General features: G+C 58.5%; 1 protein-coding gene across 2 annotated transcripts in view; it reads left to right on the forward strand.

The window, feature by feature from the left end:
* The first annotated feature begins 4538 nt into the window (after positions 1-4538).
* LTBP4 (latent transforming growth factor beta binding protein 4) overlaps positions 4539-19877 on the forward strand; it is a 29890-nt gene continuing 14551 nt past the window's right edge. The window contains exons 1-18 of one of the 2 annotated variants that reach the window (XM_047789185.1): positions 4539-4702; positions 6460-6518; positions 6670-6808; positions 7302-7411; positions 12490-12681; positions 12860-13107; positions 13184-13286; positions 13660-13734; positions 13831-13953; positions 14509-14673; positions 15383-15532; positions 15660-15791; positions 16698-16817; positions 16902-17027; positions 17553-17678; positions 18183-18425; positions 18896-19021; positions 19106-19225. In XM_047789185.1, the coding sequence (XP_047645141.1) occupies positions 4554-4702; positions 6460-6518; positions 6670-6808; positions 7302-7411; positions 12490-12681; positions 12860-13107; positions 13184-13286; positions 13660-13734; positions 13831-13953; positions 14509-14673; positions 15383-15532; positions 15660-15791; positions 16698-16817; positions 16902-17027; positions 17553-17678; positions 18183-18425; positions 18896-19021; positions 19106-19225 (2506 nt within the window). In that variant the 5' untranslated portion in view covers positions 4539-4553. Of the gene's footprint in view, positions 4703-6459; positions 6519-6669; positions 6809-7301; positions 7412-8613; positions 8897-12489; positions 12682-12859; positions 13108-13183; positions 13287-13659; positions 13735-13830; positions 13954-14508; positions 14674-15382; positions 15533-15659; positions 15792-16697; positions 16818-16901; positions 17028-17552; positions 17679-18182; positions 18426-18895; positions 19022-19105; positions 19226-19877 lie in introns of those variants that run through there. The other variant, XM_047789186.1, reaches the window with a different exon arrangement.

Consider the following 19877-nt stretch of genomic DNA (forward strand, 5'->3'; position numbering starts at 1 on the left):
GCTACAGATTCAGGAACATCTGTCTCTCCTTCTTTAAATAAAGGAAAGGAATTGGTTTACATCTGGCTTCAGGCATGGCTGGATCCAGGGCTCAAACACTCATCTAGAATGTCTTTCCATCTTTTGGCTTTGCTTTCCTCTGGGATCATTCTCATTCAGGTTTTTGTTTTGTTTTGTCTTTTTAGGGCCACACTCATGGCATATGGAGGTTCCCAGGCTAGGGGTCCAATCAGAACTGCAGCTGTCAGCCTACACCACAGCCACAGCAATACCAGATCCAAGCCACTTCTGCGAACTCCACCACAGCTCATGGCAATTCTGGATCCTTAACCCACGGAGCAAGGCCAGGGATTGAACCTGCGTCCTCATGGATACTAGTCGGGATTTTTACTGCTGAGCCGCATCCCCTCAATCCGGTTTGCCCCACTGTGTGCCAAGATGACTCCAGGTAACTCCTAAGCAACTTTTTGCTCTCCAGCCTCAGCAAAAATGACAGAACTGATTCTCATTGACTTAAATTGAGTCTTATGGCCATTCCTGAATCAATCGCTATGCCCATCCCTTGTGGCAGGACTCACGTGCCCTCACAAGCCAGGCAGTGAGGTCAGCCCCATGTTGACAAGAGTGGAGGAAGAGTTCCTGAAAGGTGAATCACAGGACTATTATCATAAACAGGGATGAATGTGTACAGGTTGGCAGAAACACAGATGTCAACTGGGTGATTGCCACATCCTAAATATTTGTACCCAAATCCTCACCACTGCAAATACCTTGCCCATATCCCTGGCTGCCCAGTGTTTCACCCCTTCTCCTTCCCACACCAAAGACAGTGCGTAGGATAGAATCAGCTCACCCCAGCCTGGCATCCTTGAGATTTTTCCCAAGTTAATACCTATTCCTGGAGTTCCCATCATGGCACAGTGGAAACGAATCCGATTAGGAACCATGAGGTTTCGGGTTCGATCCCTGGTCTTGCTCAGTGGATTAAGGATCCGGCGTTGCCGTGAGCTGTGGTGTAGGTTGCAGACATGGCTCGGATCTGGCATTGCTGTGGCTGTGGTGTAGGCTGGCAGCTGTAGCTCCAATTAGCCCCCTAGCCTGGGAATCTCCATATGCTGAAAGAAAAAAAAAAAAAAAAAAACCTATTCCTATGGCAACTCTGCCAGAAAGTTTTCAGCATCTTTTCCTTGGGTCAGTAAAGAGAAGAGAAAGTGAGCTCGCTAAGAACAAGGGATTTTAGAATATGCTAATTCTAGAATTCCAGAATTTCTGGAATGTCAGAGCTGTAACATGAGAGAGGGGGTATAGAATGTTAGGGAATCTAGAACACAGGAATATCTTAGAGTGCTGGTAGATGAACAGTCTTAGGCTTCTCCCGTGCATATCAAAAAATCCAGACTGTAGAATTGCCTTCTCTCTCTCTTTCTTTTTTTGGCTGCACTCACAGCATATGAAAGTACCTGGGCCAGGGATCAAACTTGCACCACCACAGTGACCCACGCCACAGCAGTGGCCCGATCCTTAACTCACTGGGCCACCAGGGAACTCAAGACTGTAGAATTTTCTGACAAAAGGACCTGGAAAGGCAACAATTCTAGAACAGTGGAGTATTCTAGAATGCCTATGAATCTATGCCAGTAGGAGTATTTTTTAAGCCAGGGATTCTGGAATGCTGAGGACTATGGGACACAGGAACCTGGACTACTAGGAAATCTGGAACACAGGGGTATTCTGGAATGTCAGCCCTTCTAGATCATTAGAAAATTTGTTTGCATCCCAAGAAATCCATAATGGTGAGGGTTTCTGGATTGCCAGAGAGTCTAGAACATGAATCCGAGGCCTAAAAGGTGAGTGATTCTAAAATATGAGTGTTGTGCATTGTCTGTGAATCTCAAACTCTGGAATTGTTTTTACACTCCAGAGTATTCAGAACTCTGAATACTCTGGGGGAATGTTTGAATGTTAGGCAGTCTAGAACATAGGAAAGGAATTGGAATGTCACTGTCTAGAATATGGGGATGGAGTTCCCGTCGTGGCTCAGCGGAAATGAATCCAACTAGGAACCCTGAGGTTGCAGGTTTGATCCTTGGCCTTGCTCAGTGGGTTAAGGATCCAGCATTGCCATGAGCTGTGGTGTAGGTCGCAGACATGGCTCAGATCTGGCGTTGCTGTGGCTGTGGCATAGACTGGCAACTGTAGCTCTGATTGGACCCCTAAGCCTGGGAATCTCATATGCTGTGGGTGTGGCCCTAAAAAGCAAAAAGCAAAAAAAAAAAAAAAAAGAATATGGAGGTGTTTTGTAATGCTCACAGATCTAGAATATTGATAGTTGTTTCCATGCCAGGGAATCCAGAGCACTTGTGTTTCTGGGGGTGCTAATGTTTCTAGAAATGAGAGAGACAGGGAGGGAGGGAAGGAGAGAGGGAGAGACTGAGAGAGAGAGAATGTCTGAAAAATCTAGACATTAAAGACATTTCTTTGTTAATACCAGGATAAAACCCTGAGTGTGAGCACATACAAAGGGAGGAAGCTTCTGGAATGCCAGGGTTCTAGAACTCTGAGGGATTCTGAAGGGTTGAGATCATATCAGGATCCAGGAACGACACAGAAGCAACCCTAGGAGACAGTGGCACTGATAGGGAGGGATTAGGGGCTGGGAACTCCACAAATTCTGGGGGGAGGGGAAGCCAATGCCATCCCCGGAAGTTGCCGTGGTGAGCCAGAGGCTGTTGCCTAGCAACGAGCATTGAAGATGCCCTGGATCCCAAGCAGAAGGGAGAAATTTCAGCAGCGCCCCCAGCAAGTGCTCCAGCCACAGGGTAGGAGATGGGGAGAGGGGCGACAGGGGCAGGGACGTTCTGTCCTGCATGGTCACTTTAGCAGGGATCACGGGAACTACACGAAGACAGGGACACAGAGCACATATTCAGTGGGCAGAGCCAGGCACTCCATCATTGAGCCGCAACAGCCCACGAACGCCAGTGAGTGGGGCCTGAGTGCCGTTGTTACTGCTCCAAGGGGCTGTGTGTCCCTGGACGGTGGGTGGGCCCAGGCTTCTGGGTTTCAGTGTTGGGTGGGTGGAGGCGAGGATTGCTGTCGGTGGCGGTAACATGTGAGTGTGGCTGTGTGAGTCAGCCCGTGTGCCTCACCGGAACGCAGGAGGGTGAAGGGGTCTCCTGCCTGCCTTGCACACTCCCCATGGAAGAAGAAACAGGAGTTGGGGGTTGGAGGTGAATTGATTGCTGTCCTTAGTCTGTGGTCAGCTGTATGGTCTGGGCTGGTGGCCTAATACCCTCTGTGGGTGGAGCCTGGGATCCTCTGGTGGCAGGGCTCACAGTCACAGAATGGGAAAGCTTGAGAATAAAACAGCTGTGAGAGATGACGTTTGGAACCTCTGCAGGGGGGACAAACATGAAAAGAGTAGGGTTTGGGATCCTAAATGTGGGGCCTTGGCCCAATTCTCTGTGGGAAAGGTTGTGGCCTGAAACTCAAGAGCGGAAGAGGGCACCTAGGGAGCAGCCTCTGAAGCTCTAGGGGCAGAGCCCTTGGGAGAGAGGTGGGGGTTTGTAATTCCATGGAGAGAAGACGGGGCCTTTAATACATAGTGAAAGGAAGGGGCTGGGTTTGAGACCCTCTTGAGTTGGGAGGGGCTTGGATCCTGGAACCTACGAAAATGGGTGCAAGTGGGGACCAAGGCCCTTTGTGGCTTGGGGCTCCTAATGGCAGAGTTCACTAGGAATGGAGGCGACTGGAATTCTCTAAGGAGAAATTCTGCAAGTCTGGAAGTAGGAGAGGTGCTCTTAGGAGCCTTTAACGATTCAGACAGGGAAGAAGGTGTGATAGCCTCTAAGAGTGGTGGTGGAGAGGGATGCAATAGGAGGGCAGAGCTGGAGGCCTCTGAGAGCAGAGTCTGTGGGTCAGGGGAAGCCTGGGTCCTCTGAAGGGCAGAGCATACAGCTTTCCGAGGAAGCTATTTGTTGAGCATGGAACCCCTGAAACACGGGGCCTTGAGAAAGAGCAGATCCTTCGGGAAGATCCAGAGTGGGCCTGGGACTCAGAGGGGCCAGACCTGGGGCTCAGTGTAGCGTCCGTTTGATCTTTCAGCATCTAAGTCAGTCTGGGAGCAAATTCGGATGGACTGCTCCCAGGACTGTCAGCCAAGGGATGAGGTCTTTGAGTAGGAGTCTGGTTTAGGGGAACCTGGCCGCCGCCTACGCATCGAGTGGGAGGGGTCCCAAAACCTCTACGTTTGGGGCCTCTCCTTTGCCAGAGGGTTCTCTGAGCCAGTACCCCCCACAGCACTGAGAAGTCCAGGCCCCAGCGCCCTACGCCCGGCACCTGTACCTTTAGCCCCTCCCCTGTCGCATCCCGATTGGTCGCGCGGGCAGCGCCCCCTGGCGGCGAGGGGCTCTGATTGGCGGGAAGTTCACAGCCCGCGACTGGGACAGTGGAGAAAATGAGTCGGCCTCCGGCGGGGGCGGAAGGCGGGGCCGCGCCAAGCCGGACCCGCTGGACAGACGGGCCGCCTGGAGCGAGACTCCACGCCGGACACGATGCGGCTGCCTGGACCCAGCGGCCGCCGCCCCCTCCTGCTGGTGCTGCTGCTGCCGCTCCTTGCAGCCGCCGCCACCGCCGCCTCAGCCGCCCGCCCCAGCCCCAGCCAGGCCGTCGAGGTTGCGGTGATCCCGGGCCGCCCGGCCGGGTAAGCCCCGCTGCGGCCCCCTCTTCCTTGTGCCCCTTCCACTCAATAAGTCTGGCAGCCCAAGAAGACCAGGACTTTCGGATTTTGCCACTGCGTCGGGATAGGGATGAAGAACCAGAGCCCTTGGATTTATTGGGGCCCTCTATTTCGCAGAGGTTAGAATCTGAGATTTCGAGCGGAGGGATTCTCCTCCCGTGCGGTAGAGACAGATACGGCTCCAGGGAATTCTAGAGTTTATTCGGAGAAAGGTCACAGTTTATTTGGGGATGGGGCTTTGCCTTCTAAGATGATGGATGGGGGACCGAGCTGGAAGGGGGTTCCTCAAGCTTCTTGGATGCCTAAAGAGGAAGAGTATGGGAAGTTATTAAGAGCCTTTATGGGGGACGTGAGATGTCCTGGTTTTCTAGGGTTGAGGAACCGCTGAATTAATTAAAAGTGACCTTTTCCTAATGTGTTGGGAAGACATGGAGTTTTGAGTGGATGGTGGAGCAGTTTGTGGAAAATTGTGTGGAGGTGGGGGGCCTTCAGATTTCAGGATGCTCTAGTTTCCTAGAATTAGAGGATTCCAGGCTTCAGTGAGGTACCAGTGATTTCAAGAGATCCAGCATTTCCTATAGATTTGGGGTTATAGTCACTCTTCCTGTCTACGGGTGACGAGATCGAAGGAAACAGTCTGCCCAGTACTCCCACCCCCCCGCCCAGCGGCCCAGCGCTCCGCTACAAAGGCCCCGGGCTCCGCTCCCGCCTGAGTCTCTGCGAATGCGTTTAGTAATCCGAGCCGCGCCGGGGGCGGGGCTGGGAAGGGGTTAACGCGGAGAAAAGGCGGGAGGGATGACGGCAGGATCGGGGTCCCGAACGCTCCTAACCCGGCAGCCTCCTCCCTTACTGGGCCCCACCGGTCTGAAAAGTGTCCACACGCCCGACGTCCCCTTAGCAGCATCCCCCCCATGACCCTTTCTCCCGGCCTGAGCGCGCGCCCTCGTCCCAGGTCCCCCTTAGCCTCAGAATAGTGGATTTGTCTGGGGGGCCCCTTGGTTGCGACGCACTTGCGCCGGAGCTGAGGGCTCCGCCAGCCAGAATCTGAGACCCTCTGGGCGCGAAGATTTCTCCAAGAACGACTCCCTCCTGGTCAGGCGGGAAACGGAGGCCCAAAGACCAGGAGACGCTGGCTCCGGGACCCACGGCGTGGAAGGGCAGGAACAGGCTAGAACTCAGGCCTCGGGATTCCCACTGCTGGACTGTGGCTCCTGTATGCCCCTCCACCTCAGCACCCTCCTCAGGACCCACAGTCAAAGGACGCCCTCCCCAACCTTTGAGCCCTGTGGAGGTGGCGCCACCTGCCGGTCAATTGAGGGATGACGGCTGTGTCCAAAACGGACGTGCGGAGAGGGCGGGGTTCTCGGTTCTCAGTCCCTGCTTGGAAGTGCGCTTAGAAATCCTGCCTTTTTTTTTTTTTTTAATCATTTTAAAACGACTTTAAAATGTCTTTTCCAATAATACCTTACCCAAAATATTTCAGAAGGGAAATAAAAGCGATGTTGCTGTGACCTTCATCCCTGGATAGTCAATCAATATGCCTCCCGTTGTACAGATTGGGGAAACTGAGGCATCGAGCGCAGTGCCTCAAATTGGTCACACATGAATTTCGAGCGCCCTCGAGCTCTATCTTTGTATTGCCGCCCCTAAACTTCATTGCCCTTCTTTGGGGAGTTCTACAGCGCTAGGGGCTCAAGTGATTTCCACCTCTCGATTTATAGTGTTGCTGCTTGTCGCTGCTGCCCAGGCCGATCGCCCAGGAGGAGCCGCTGCTTCAGAGGTGGGTGCTTGTACGTGGGGGAAAGGTGGTAGGAGCAGAGGAGCTGGGGGCTCCCTTCCCCACCCCTCATCCCAGCTGGAGAGCTGGATGCACTTGGAAAGAGGGACTGGGGTCACTTCCTTCTCCACTTAGTCCGTGGCTGTCTCTGAAGCCTCCTGCAGGGTCCGGAGCTGCTGGCCTGAAAAGTGCGTGGGCCCTCAGTGGTGCCTGACTCCAGTACCCCCAGAGCTGCCGAGCCCCAGCCCCAGCGTGAGGAAGAGACAGGTGTCCCTTAACTGGCAGCCACTGACGTGAGTGTGCAGATCTTCCCTACTAGATGCTTCCAGCTGTGCCACCCATTCCTGTGCATCTTTCTCTCCGTTCCCTGGGTCCTCTCTCCCTTGGTCTCTCTCTGTCAACTCGCGTCTCTCTTTCTGGTTCTCCTTTTCCAGCCTATCGCCGTCTCTGGGTCTTTCAGTTTCTGTCTCATCTCTGTCTCCAGGTCCCTTTCTGTATTTGTTCTTTCCATCTGTCTCTTTCCGTTTCTCTCATAGTTACCTGTCTTTTCACCTCTGTCTCTCTTATCTCCTCTCTCCCCCTCCCTCTCTCCCTTCCTCATTCCTGTTTCTTCCATCCTCCTTATTTCTTCCAAGCCTCTAAAGGATACTGAAGGCCTGGTCCTTGTAAAGAGTTGAGGGGGACAGAGCCTCCGCTGGGAGACCTCCTGGTGTGGGAGGCCCCTTTCGGCCCCGGAGGGTCAGTGGAACCGAGGTGACAGTTCCTTCTCTGCCCCCTCCCATCCAGGCTGCAGGAGGCCCGAGCTCTACTGAGGCGACGGCGGCCCCGCGGCCCGGGGGCCCGGGCACTGCTGAGAAGGAGGCCCCCACAGCGCGCCCCTGCCGGCCAGTCCCGGGGTAAGAACATCCGCCCTTCCTCCGCCGGGGGGCGGTCGGGGGAGGGGGGTTCCGGGCCAGATAAAGCCGTCTGGTTCCCACGGTCCTACTGCCGCCTAGCCGCCCCCCGTTGCAGCTCAGCACCCCTCCCCAGGACGCAGCCCCCTCTAGGGACCCAGGCGTCCGGCCGCGTGAGGTGAGCCCGGGACAGGACCAGACGCTGGCCAGAGGCGCTGACCCACGGGGGTGGGGCCGGGAAGCCAAGCGTCCGGGCTCCCCGCGGCCGAAGAGGGGGGCGCTGTCTCGGCAGAGAGCGCAGCTGAACTAGCCCAGACAACAAAAGCGATTGTGCGGGTTGGCGCCTGCCGGGTCACCGAATGCCCAAAATTGCGGGGCGGCTAGGGGCCAAAGGCCTCCCACTGCTTTCCTGTCCCTCCTCCTGCCCTCCTCTCGCTCCAGTTTTCCGCCCCTGGGCTAGCACACCCCCTAGTCTCAACCACCCTCAAAAGTCCCCCTCCTGTCGTGGCCTTCAGCCCAGATGTGTCCCCTCCTCCCTAAAGTCTTCCAGATGTGGGCCTCCAGCCAGATGTGAGGACCCCCGCCCACAATCTCACTCCACCGTTCCCCCTAATCCATTCTGACTTCTCCTACCAGGTGTGAGGGTCCCGGTCAGATGTGACCACGTCCTCAAATGGGCCCCTCCAGCGTCCTGCCCACCATCCAGACCCCCAATTCCTTCATGTGCCCAGGTGCACGACCCTTCTCCTCTCTCCCAGATGTGCCACCTGGCTGCCCAGATGTGCCAAGACAGCTGCCTACCCAACGAAGCCCCTCTCTCTGCGACTAAGGCAGCGGCAGCCTTTAGCCTCCTCCCCAAATGCGGCCCCCACTACTCTTTCCTCTTTACGGATTCAGCCCTGTCGGCTGGGAGGGGCGGGCGGGGGGGGAGCAGACCGGCGCGCCCCCACCTGTTCCCTGCCCCGCCGCTCCCCTGCGGGCCCCATTCACTTGTTGGTGCGAGGCGGGGGCAGAGGGGGCGCCCCCCTCCCCGCTGCGAGTCTAGCGCCCAGCCTGCGCGCCTCTGGCTGGGCGCCCAGCCCCACGCGCCCCCGCGCGGCCGCCGGGGAGGGAGTGGTGGGGAGGGGGGGGCCTGAGCGGGGGCGCGGCCGCCCTCCCCCCGCGGGCGGGCGGGCGGGCGCGGCCGGGCCCCTCGGGCGGGCTGGGGCGGCGGCGCTGCGGAGCGCGGCGCTGCAGCCATGGCGGGCGGCGCGCGGCTGCTCCGGGTGTCGCTATTGGTGCTGCTGGCGCTGCTCCGGCCGCAGCCCGGGCTGGGCCGGCCCCAAGAGCGCCTCCGCGTGCGCTTCACCCCGGCCGTGTGCGGCCTGCGCTGCGTCCATGGGCCCACCGGCCCCCGCTGTACCCCGACCTGCGCGCCCCGCAACACCACCAGCGTGGACAGCGGCGCGCCCGGCGGGGCGGCCCCGGGGGGACCCGGCTTCCGCGCCTGTGAGTGCGGGGTGGTGGTCCCAAGGGAGGGCTTCCCAGGGGGAGGAGGATCCCCGGGGATGGAGGCGACAGCCCCCCCCGGGAGAGGGAGCCCGGGAGCTTCTGCAGTGGTGCTGGGGAGTCCCCGGCGTGGTTAAGGAAGAGAGCCTCAGGTTCCTGGCTTTGGGGGTTGGGTCCTGAGGCTCTTGACTTCGCAAGCAAGGAGCCTTCTCAGGGACCTGTGGGTCCCAGTGAGGGGCTTGGGGCTGACTTTCATTCCTTTGAGTCCAAGTGAGGAATACCAGAATTGAGGGGCTTGGGAGCTTTGGGGAAGGAGGTCCGGAATTCTGAGACTGTAAGTAAGGGGTCTCCAGAGTCCAAGAGAGAGGTCCAAGGCCGGGGTGGGGTGGGGAGTTGTCCCAGTTTCTGCGTCTTTGGGTGGGAGAAAAGTCCAAGACGGGAGTGCCTGTGAGGAGGGGGATTGGGGTGATCCAGAGAGCTGAGAGGGGAAGAGTCCATAAAAGGGTCTCTGCAGGACCCTGAGTTGCAAGGGTCGCACGTGGGAGAGCAATCCGGGCAAGAGGCCTAGGGGAAAAGCGCCCCCTGGGGGCAGAGGGGACAGAAGGAGGGTGCTCACAGGGCTCCCCTAGAGATGGGGCTTCCCGGGGTGGGGGGGGGGGTCAGGTGAGATGGGGGCATAGGCCACCTGTTGGCCCCAGAGTGTGTTGGTGGGTGGGCTCTCAGGCGTCCGGGCCTACCTGCCTCCCACCCGGGACACCCTTTGGAGTGGGGAGTGGGGGCCCCTGGCGCCGAGAACTCGCCCATCCTGGCCCCCAGCCAACCCAGCCCTGGCCGGCGTGAGCTCATCTCGCGCCTGAGCCCCCGCCTGCTGCCACTCCCTCTCTCCTCCCCTTCCTCCCTCCTTCCTTCACTCCCTCCCAGCCCAGCCTCAACGCGCCCGTGCCAGGCGCCGTGCCCAGGCGGGTGCCAAGCCCCTGGAGGCACAAGAAGGGGCCTGTGAAGGGGGGCTGACCTCGCGAGGACCTCAATGTCCTCAGCTCCTCATTCCTCCAGGGGTCCGGGACATGGAGTTGCCTGTGCCCATCTAGCGGCCCGCCCTGGGTGTGGGAACCCTCAGGGAGCTGGGCAGGGGGGCATAGATCCAGGCCAAGAGAAGACGGAGAAACGTCTTTGGAGGCCAGGCAATGAACCCAGACCTAGCTGGATTACCAGCACCGCCAGCAGAGACCCTTCCTATTTTGGAATCTTGAAGCATAGTTAAGCCTCTCCTAGGCCTGCTACTCAATTAAGGACCACTATTAGAGCACCCTGGAGTCCTGGCCTGACTTCCCGAATTCTGGGAGCCCAGAATCTCTGCCCTCAGGCCCTAAGCCCCTCTGCATTCCTATCAACAGACTCTGGAGACCAACCCCTCCGGTGAAATTCCCTCCCCTTCTTCTGATGTAATCTCCCCAAACAGTGCCCCTCACCAGAGAACGTAGTGTTGTCCCTCAGCTATTCCTTCCCACTTCCAGGGGAAACACGATTACAAAGCCTCTGCAGAGATAACTCTGCTCCCCAGCCAAATTCTCTTCCCACAGAAGGCTCTCATTTTCTTATGTTTCCAACTGAGTCCCATCCGAGATCCCCAATTCCTGTCTATCCAAGTCCTTCTCTTCCAACTGGCTCCCTCCTTAGGAACTTCTTATCCATCTACAGAGAAACCCAGAGTTGCTCTCCGCTAATTCTCCCAGAATAACCTCCCCCAAGCAGCTGAAAAGACTTGGGTACCTGATCCTTTAGCTGAGAGGCGAAGGGGGACTCCACGGTGTCTGAGAGTCCTCCCAGATAATTGTGTGCCAGAGACCCCCCGGAATCCCACTTCTCCATCTAAACCTTGTTCTCAGCACCCTCAACCTGGGCATTCCCTAGAAGACACTACAGTCCTATTTATTTCGGTAACTCTCCCCAAAATGTCTTAAGGGATTCCTTCTGTTGAAGGGTGCCTTAGTTTCCTCTGGGATAGGCTTCCTTTCTGTTCCAGAAGCCTCCAGCAGTCTTTGAACCCCAGAGTGCATCCATCTAGTTAACTGACCTCCTCCCACAAGTCCAGTCACTTTACCCTTCTAAATTGAGGGAGCTCCCTCTATGCCTTCCTCTCTCCAGTGTGTGGCTCAGAATCCCACACACGCCTTCCTGGGCGGCCCGGCCGCCTGCCCCCTTCCTCCCCTCCTCACAGCTGTCTCCAGCTGTTCTAGGCCTCCCCGGGGGAGAAAGGGAGGAGGCGCCGTCGCGGGATACGTCCGGCCTTTTTTGGCACAGCGGGTCCGGGGCTCCCCAAGGGTCCGGAATGCGGAGCCGCCGCCCTGCCCCCGCCGCACCCCTCTCTTTGTTTACCCCGCCGCACAGCTGGCAGTGCCCCGCCCAAAGGTGGCTGGGGGCCCAGCGAGAGCGCGCAGAGGGGAAAGCAAGCGCGTTCCCGCTGGCCCCTCCCCGGGCTGCTGGAGGCGGGAAAGCAGAGCTAGAAACCCGGAGCCGGAGCCAGAGGGTAGGTGGGCGGAGACAAAGTGAGGTGGGTGGGGCTAGGATGCCGGGACAGCCGGGAGGTGGAGTAGCCTGAACCGGGCAGATTAACTTGAGGAAAGGGAGGTGGGTGGGGCTAAAGGCAGCAGGTTAGGACAGGGCTCAAGGCCTTGATAGACTGGGTTTACGATCCCTCGTGTAGAAGGGGATGTGGGCGAGGTGCATAGAAGGGGGGCCGGGGGGGAATGCTTCGCCTGTGGGCGGAACTTGAACATTTTGAAGCAAGCCAGACAGGGTGTGAGCATGCCTAGAATGGAAAGGAGAGAGTTGCGAGCATGGAGTGGTGCCGGGGAGCGGCTAAAAATGCGGTTTTATTTTTTTAATTCATTTTTTGTCTTTTTAACGCCGCACCCGCGGCACATGGGAGTTCCCAGCCTAGGGATCGAATTCGAGCTGTAGCTGCCGGCTTACGCCGCAGCCACAGCAACTCCAGATTCGAGTTGCGCCTGCGACCTACACCACAGCTCACGGGCAAGCCGGGTCCTTAACCCACTGAGCCAGGCTAGGGATCGAACCCGTGTCCTCATGGATACTAGTCGGGTTCATTACCGTTGCGCCAATAGGGGAACTCCTAAAAATGCGGTTTTAGTCAGTGGAAGTGACCTGCGCTGGGTCTGCCGGACTGGGACGGTAAAAATGGGCGGACTTAAATGCGAACTAGGTGGCGCTGAGCCTATAGGCGGGACAATACCGGGCGGGGCTAGTTCTGGAGACTCAGCCAGAAAGTGGAACACGAGAGGGAGGGAGGGGTGACAGGAAAGTGAAAGAGGATCTAGAGAGTTTGGTGAGAGGACCCAGTGGGCGAAGCTATACCACCAAGGGCTGTCCGACTGGACCCAGCCGATGCAAGGGGCCAGTGTTAATGGGAGATGACGCGAGACAGCTCGTGGAAGAACGACTTAGAACTGAGTGATACCTTTGAGACTGTAGTTACAATGTTGGGGACTTAGTTTGGGTGCACTGGTTCCCCCCCCCCGGGGGGGGGCTGCAAGGAGGGTTGCAGGCCCTGAGTGTCCTCACTCTCCCCCTAGTCCTGTGTCCCTTGATCTGTCACAACGGAGGCGTGTGCGTGAAGCCTGACCGCTGCCTCTGTCCCCCGGACTTCGCTGGCAAGTTCTGCCAGTTGCACTCAACCGGCGCCCGACCCCCGGCCCCGGCCATGCCAGGCTTCACCCGCTCTGTGTACACCATGCCACTGGCCAACCACCGCGACGACGAACATGGTGAGGGGAGCGTGGCAGTCCCCTCCAACCCCTCTGTCCAGCCCCATGCTGTTCCTCTGACCCACATCTTTCCTGCCTACCCCTGAGTTCTCTTCCAAGGCGCCCTTTCCCCCATCCCTAGTCCCAGTTGGTGAGAATCTGTATAGACACCACTTTGCCCTGCCGTGCCTCTCTCCAGGCGTGGCGTCTATGGTGAGCGTTCACGTGGAGCACCCGCAGGAGGCGTCGGTGGTGGTGCACCAGGTGGAGCGTGTGTCTGGCCCTTGGGAGGAGGCGGACGCCGAGGCAGTGGCGCGGGCCGAGGCGGCGGCGCGGGCCGAGGCAGCAGCGCCCTACACGGTGCTGGCACAGAGCGCTCCCCGCGAGGACGGCTACTCGGATGCCTCGGGCTTCGGTTACTGCTTTCGGGAACTGCGCGGAGGCGAAGTGAGAGGAGGCCGGTGGGGAGGGGCCCCGAGCAAGCCACCGCGCGGGGGCGCGCTCACCCTACGCTTCCCCACAGTGTGCGTCCCCGCTGCCCGGGCTCCGGACGCAGGAGGTCTGCTGCGGAGGGGCTGGCTTGGCCTGGGGTGTTCACGACTGTCAGTCGTGCTCAGAGCTCCTGGGTAAGCCCCAGGACCTCCCCGGGGTTATCGGGGCGGGGAAAGGGTGAGAACCCCGCCGCTCCTGTACTCTGCCCATAGATTACCCCCCCTCCCACTCCAAAATTCTAGCCACTCCTACCCCGTCGTGGAGATCATTTCCAGCCTAGATCTATCCACACCGTCTGGAATCACCCACACCGTTTTCTGACATTGGCTACCCTGTCCTCTCCTCGCCTTTGTGCCATAGCCCCACTCATGCACATTGCCGACTTAAAGCTGACTTTGCACTCAGACTACACCCAATGCCTTTGAGTTCCTCCCACCCCATTTTCATCACTTCGCACTCCATCCTCCATCCACCCGCCCCTGGCCCACCTATCTCCTTTCTCCACAGGTAACTCCGACCAAGCGGGCGCCCCAGATGGGCCGTGTCCAGCTGGTTTTGAAAGGGTTAATGGGTCCTGCGAAGGTGAGCTTGGGCAGGGGTGGGAGGAGCTTGGCTTTAGGGGCGGGACTGGCAGGGAGCTTGCCTCTGACTCCACTGGGACCACCCCATCCCTCGCAGATGTGGATGAGTGCGCGACAGGAGGGCGCTGCCAGCATGGGGAGTGTGCGAACACGCATGGCGGGTACACCTGCGTGTGCCCCGACGGCTTCCTGCTCGACTCGTCCCGCAGCAGCTGCATCTGTGAGCCCTCGCGGCCTGAAGCTGGGTCCCATGTCCTCTCTGCCCACAGGCTGGAGCATTCCTGGGTCTAATTCCCTTAGATACCCACCCCCATTTCCAGACCCCCAGGTCTCCCCAGTCACTCTTAGATCCCTCTCAGGACGTCTCAGGCTCTCATACACCCCCAGACTCCGCGGACCTTCCTCAGCCCCTCTAAGAATGCCTCAAAGCTTTTGCATACTGATCCCTTCAGATCCCCAGACTTTCATCAGCTCCTCTCAGAGTCCCATATTCCCTCATCTTTCTCCACCACCAGACCTGCTTCAGATTCTGAGATCATTCCCAGATTTTTTCATTCACCCCCACAGACTCTCCTCTGGCCCCAAACCCTTCTCAGACCTCCAGACCCTTCAGCTCTTCCTCAGACTCTCTCAGAGCTTCCCCAAATACCTCTCGAACCCACCGAACCTTCCTTGGGACCATCCCCCACCCCCAGCTCCCCTAGTCCCTCCCCCCACCCCCGCACTCCCAACCCCGTCCTAACCCATCCTAAAGAATTTCCTCTCCCTCTCCCAGCCCAACATGTGATCTCAGAGGCCAAGGGGCCCTGCTTCCGCGTGCTCCGCGACGGCGGCTGCTCCCTGCCGATTCTGCGCAACATCACCAAGCAGATCTGCTGCTGTAGCCGTGTGGGCAAAGCCTGGGGCCGGGGTTGCCAGCTCTGCCCACCCTTTGGCTCAGGTGAGCGCCCCCTGTCGGGCCTTCCCCAGACTTAGCACCAGCGGCCCCATTTGAGTAGAAAAGCCCCCAGTCTCTGAGCCAATCTACCTTCAGACTAGACTCCACCCAGACCCTCCCGCCCCATCTTGGGCACACTCAGAGGTGAGACACTCGACTTAGAATTTAGGCTGTGTCGACTGGCTGATCGTCACCCCCAGGCTTGGCCTGCCCTAGCCCTAGAGATTTGCTGCCTACCCAATCTTGTCCCCAGGCTTTGGCCAAGTCCCTAGCTCCTGAGACACTGCCTTCAGTCTAGGCTCCACCTTGGGCTCCGCCCCCAGCACACTTCTCCCAGGGATACCTCCCTGGCAATCTTGCTTCTGTATAAAACCAGACCCCTCAATAGATCTGTTTTCTGGTCTTCAAATCCATCCCTGCAGACACCAAACCAGACCCTGCCCTCAAGGCCTATCACTACTACCATCCCAAAGAGGGGAAAACATCCTTGGCCCGCCCTTAGCCTCTGAGACATCCCATTCTTTGGCCATAGTCCAACCCCATCTCAGCACCAACTCAAACCCCTGGCACACTCCCAGGCCAAACCCTACCCTCAGTCAAGGCCAGACTCCAGACTTTTCTCCTCTCTCTCTTCCGAGCCCCTCTCTTTTCCTCTCATTCTCCCTGCTCCTCGCCCTTTTTCTGCTCATCTTCCTCTCTTTCCTGTTCTCAGAGGGTTTTCGGGAGATATGCCCCGCTGGCCCTGGTTACCACTACTCTGCCTCTGATCTCCGCTACAACACCAGACCTCTGGGCCCAGAGCCACCCCGAGTGTCCCTCAGCCAGGCCCGGGCCCCATCCTCCACATCTCGGCCACCCGCAGGTGAGCTGGCTTCTGGAGAAGGGGGTGTGGATCTCCAGGGGGCTGCCCCAGCCCCATAGGCAAAAGGGGAGGAGGAGCAGGGACACCCAAATCCAGGTCTCCACTGGTGATACCCCTTCTTTACCAGGCTTTCTGCCCACTCATCGCCCAGAACCCCGGCCTGAGCCCCGGCCAGAGCTCCGGCCAGAGCCCCGGCCACGCCCTGAGATTCCTCTGCCCAGCATCCCTGCTTGGACGGGTCCTGAGATCCCTGAATCAGGTGCAGTAGAGGGACTGAGGGCACTGCTGGGGGTATTACAGGCAGGAATTCTGGGAGAGAGGGCTCCAAAATGAAGATTCAATGGAACATATGGGAAAGTGACCACCAGAAGAGTTAAGGAATGTGTGGGAAAAGATAAAGTTTGAAGCGTGAGGTGGTAGTTACATCAGGAGATGGAGTCAGATAGGTCTGGGTGCGAGTTCTCTGTCAATTGGGCAAGTCAATTTAAATTCCCTGAGCCTCAATTTCCTCCTCTGTACAGTGGGGTGCATTGTGAGGCTTCAATAAGCTGTCTCTGAAATATCCTGCGCAGAGTAAGTGCTCAGTTGATGTTAGAGCAATAATTTTCATGGAGAACACTAAGAACGTATTTCAGGTAGAGGGCTGAGGAGCAAACTATTTTATTTTTATTTTTAAATTTTATTTATTTATTTATTTTTGTCTTTTTGCGATTTCTTGGGCCCCTTCCGCGGCATATGGAGGTTCCCAGGCTAGGGGTCGAATTGGAGCTATAGCTGCTGGTCTATGCCAGAGCCACAGCAACGCGGGATCCGAGCCGCGTCTGCGACCTACAACACAGTGTACAGCAACGCCGGATCCTTAACCCACTGAGCAAGGCCAGGGATCGAACCCGCAACTTCATGGTTCCTTGTCGGATTCGTTAACCACTGCGCCACGACGGGAACTCCAGAAGCAAACTATTTTAAAAAGGAAACTTTGGCGTGGCATTGTGAGGGGATTCAGGCAGAGATGAGAACGTCCTGTGGTAAAGGAGAGGGGCATGGCAAGGGGAAGACGCTTGAGGAGGGACATCCAGGAAGGTGTTTTAGGCAGAGGATCTGACGGACGGAGGATTCCTAGACGGGCAAACTCTGGCTCTCTGGACCCCCGCATGTCCCTCTGCAGGCGAGTGTCAGCGCAATCCCCAGATCTGCGGCCCTGGACGCTGCATCCCCCGGCACAGTGGCTACACCTGCGCGTGCGACTCTGGTTTCCGGCTCAGCCCGCAGGGCACGCACTGCCTCGGTGAGCCAGGCGAAGCGGGAGGGAGGAGGCGGGGCGCGCGGCTCCACACGGTCACCTCCTGATCCGACCCCTCCGTACCCTCAGACGTGGACGAATGTCGCCGCGTTCCCACGCCCTGTGCTCCTGGGCGCTGCGAAAACACACCAGGCAGTTTCCGATGCGTGTGCGGTCCGGGCTTCCGAGCTGGCCCGCGGGCTACCGAGTGTCTGGGTGAGAAATCGAGGCCCCGCCCCTGCCGGGTCTCGCTCCCGCTCTCCCTTCGCAGCCGTTCCCACCCTCGCATGCTTCGCTACGCCCCTTCCGCCTGACTACCGCCTTGGCCAGGTCCCTGGCCCCGTCCATAGACCAGCTCCCGCGCTCACTTCGGACCCACCGCTGCCTCTTCCCGGCCCAGCTGGCCCTTCCCGTCCGGGCCCGTCCCTGCCCTACTACCGCGCGGGCGCTCGCCCAGACTGGGTCACGGCCAGCTCCGCCCCGGCTCCGCCCCTGGCCCCGCCCCTCAATACTCTGCCCTGGCTGAAGCTCCAGCTCTTGTCCTGTCCTCCCTGCTCAGGCTCCGCCTCAGCCTTAAACCAACCCACTCCGAGCCCCAATATCTCCTCTGGCTGCCGACCCAGCCTGGCCCCGGCCAAAGCTTAACTCCGCCCCTCCTGTCCCCGCCTCCCCAAGCCGCCTTGGGGAGAGGAGAAGGCGGAGTGTCTGCCCCAGTCCCAGTCACCCGGTTTGTGCCCGCAGACGTGGACGAGTGCCACCGCGTGCCACCACCGTGTGACCGCGGGCGCTGCGAGAACACGCCTGGCAGTTTCCTATGCGTGTGCCCCGCTGGGTACCAGGCTGCGCCTCACGGAGCCAGCTGCCAGGGTGAGGGACTGGAGATGTAGGGGGAAGGGTAACTTAGCAGCTGTGAGGAATGGAGAGACGGAGCCACGAGGCCGAGTGGCTGACTGACGGGAGACAGAAGCCAGGCTCTGAGAACCAGACATGCAGCCTGCTGGGAATGGAGAGGCCAAGTGATGGAAAACAGAAAGGCTGAGTCATGGAGGATGGAGAAGCAGAAGGATGGGGGATGGAGATGTCATAACGGGGAAGGGAGCAGAGTTGTGGAGGACAGAGTATAAGGAGGCCCTTTAACGTGGACTAGAAAGACAGAGGTCTAGGAGGCAGACAGGCAGCTTAATAGTGATTAAGAAAGTAGAGGGAAGAAGGGTGGAGAGTTAGAATGGTGGAGGACAGGTGGCAGGATGATGGAGACCAGGAGGCTGAGTGACAGCGGATGAAGAGCCGAGTGATGGGGACAGGGTGGCAGAATGGAGCCTGGGAGGGGGGCGTCAAGGCTGTATGACCTGCGTCCCTTTCTCTGAGCAGATGTGGATGAGTGCATCCAGAGCCCGGGCCTGTGTGGCCGAGGGGTCTGTGAGAACCTGCCTGGCTCTTTCCGCTGTGTGTGCCCGGCTGGCTTCCGGGGCTCGGCGTGTGAAGAGGATGTGGATGAGTGTGCCCAGGAGCCACCACCCTGCGGGCCAGGCCGTTGTGACAACACGGCGGGCTCCTTTCACTGTGCCTGCCCTGCTGGCTTCCGCTCCCGCGGGCCGGGGGCCCCCTGCCAAGGTGAGGGTGCTGAGTCCAAGGTTGCTGCAACCCCATTTGCCGTGGGGACAGGAGAGAGACACGACTGGGTGGGCAGAGAGGCAGGGTGATGAAGCTCTGCAGGAGGATGGGGACAGAGGCATGGGGGTAATGAGGGGGTAGGAGGGCCTGGCTCCAGAGTCTCCAGCCCTTTCTCCAAATATGAGTGTGCTCTCCATTTCTCCTCCCTTTTTGGGTGATACTCTTGTGCTTGAAGGAGCCCTGAGGAAGGGACGACTCTGAGGCAGGGAAGGCAACAGGCAGGCCCTAAGCTCATCCTGGCAGCTGGAGAGACCACTAATGGGGAGACAAGAAGGCATCTGTCGTTCCGGAAGGAGGGAGCAACCTGAGCAAAGTCCAGGGCGCTGCCTCCAAAATCGGACGTTGGGGGTGGTGGTGATGACAATCGGTCCAAGCCCCTTCCTCAGCCCCACTGGTTTCCTCTGCCCCAGATGTGGACGAGTGCGCCCGTAGCCCCCCACCCTGCGCCTATGGCCGGTGCGAGAACACAGAAGGTGGCTTCCAGTGCGTCTGCCCCACGGGCTTCCAGCCCAATGCTGCCGGCTCCGAGTGCGAGGGTGAGGCCGGGGAGGGAGGATTGTGGGTGGGTGAGGGGGGCATTGGGCCACTCCTTCAAGGCCACCCTCTCCTCTGCCCCCCAGATGTGGATGAGTGTGAGAACCACCTGGCATGTCCTGGGCAGGAGTGTGTGAACTCACCTGGCTCCTTCCAGTGCAGGGCCTGTCCTGCCGGTCACCACCTGCACCACGGCCGATGTACTGGTGAGAGCAGACCCTCACTGTGATCCTGGACCTGTGTCATCACTTCTGACCCAGACCGTGACTCCCATCCTGGACTACAGCCCTGACCTAGCCCACAATCTCTAGAGCCCAGCTGGGCCTCTTCACCCAGACTCCAGAGCCCTGACCAGATGATGGGCCCTGATCTGGCCCATGACCCCTTGGCCTTGCTTGACTCCTGACTCTGTGGCCAATGAACCCTCAACTTGACTGTGACATTTGACCTTACTCAGGACCCCTGCTGATAACCCCTGGCCCCAACCCTGATAGCAGTTGTGACCCTCCTGACCTGACTCCACCTGCTGGCCCTGTTTGTGACCTGTGACTCTTTTTTTTTTTTTTTTTAGGGCTGCACTTGTGGTATATGAAAGTTCCCAGGCTAGGGGTCAAATCAGAGCTGTAGTCACTGGCCTACACCACAGCCACAGCAACGCCGGATCCTTAACCCACTGAGCAAGGCCAGGGATCGAACCCAAATCCTCTTGGATACTAGTCGGATTCATTTCCGCTGAGCCACGGCAGGAACTCCCTGACCTGTGACTCCTACCTTGACTGTGACATTGGACCCAACCATAACTGCTGACCATTAGCCCTGACCACAACCTCTGACTATGAGTGATGCTTGATCATGTCT

The sequence above is a fragment of the Phacochoerus africanus genome, chromosome 8, assembly GCF_016906955.1.
Source record: "Phacochoerus africanus isolate WHEZ1 chromosome 8, ROS_Pafr_v1, whole genome shotgun sequence".
In the NCBI taxonomy this organism is placed as follows: Eukaryota; Metazoa; Chordata; class Mammalia; order Artiodactyla; family Suidae; genus Phacochoerus; species Phacochoerus africanus.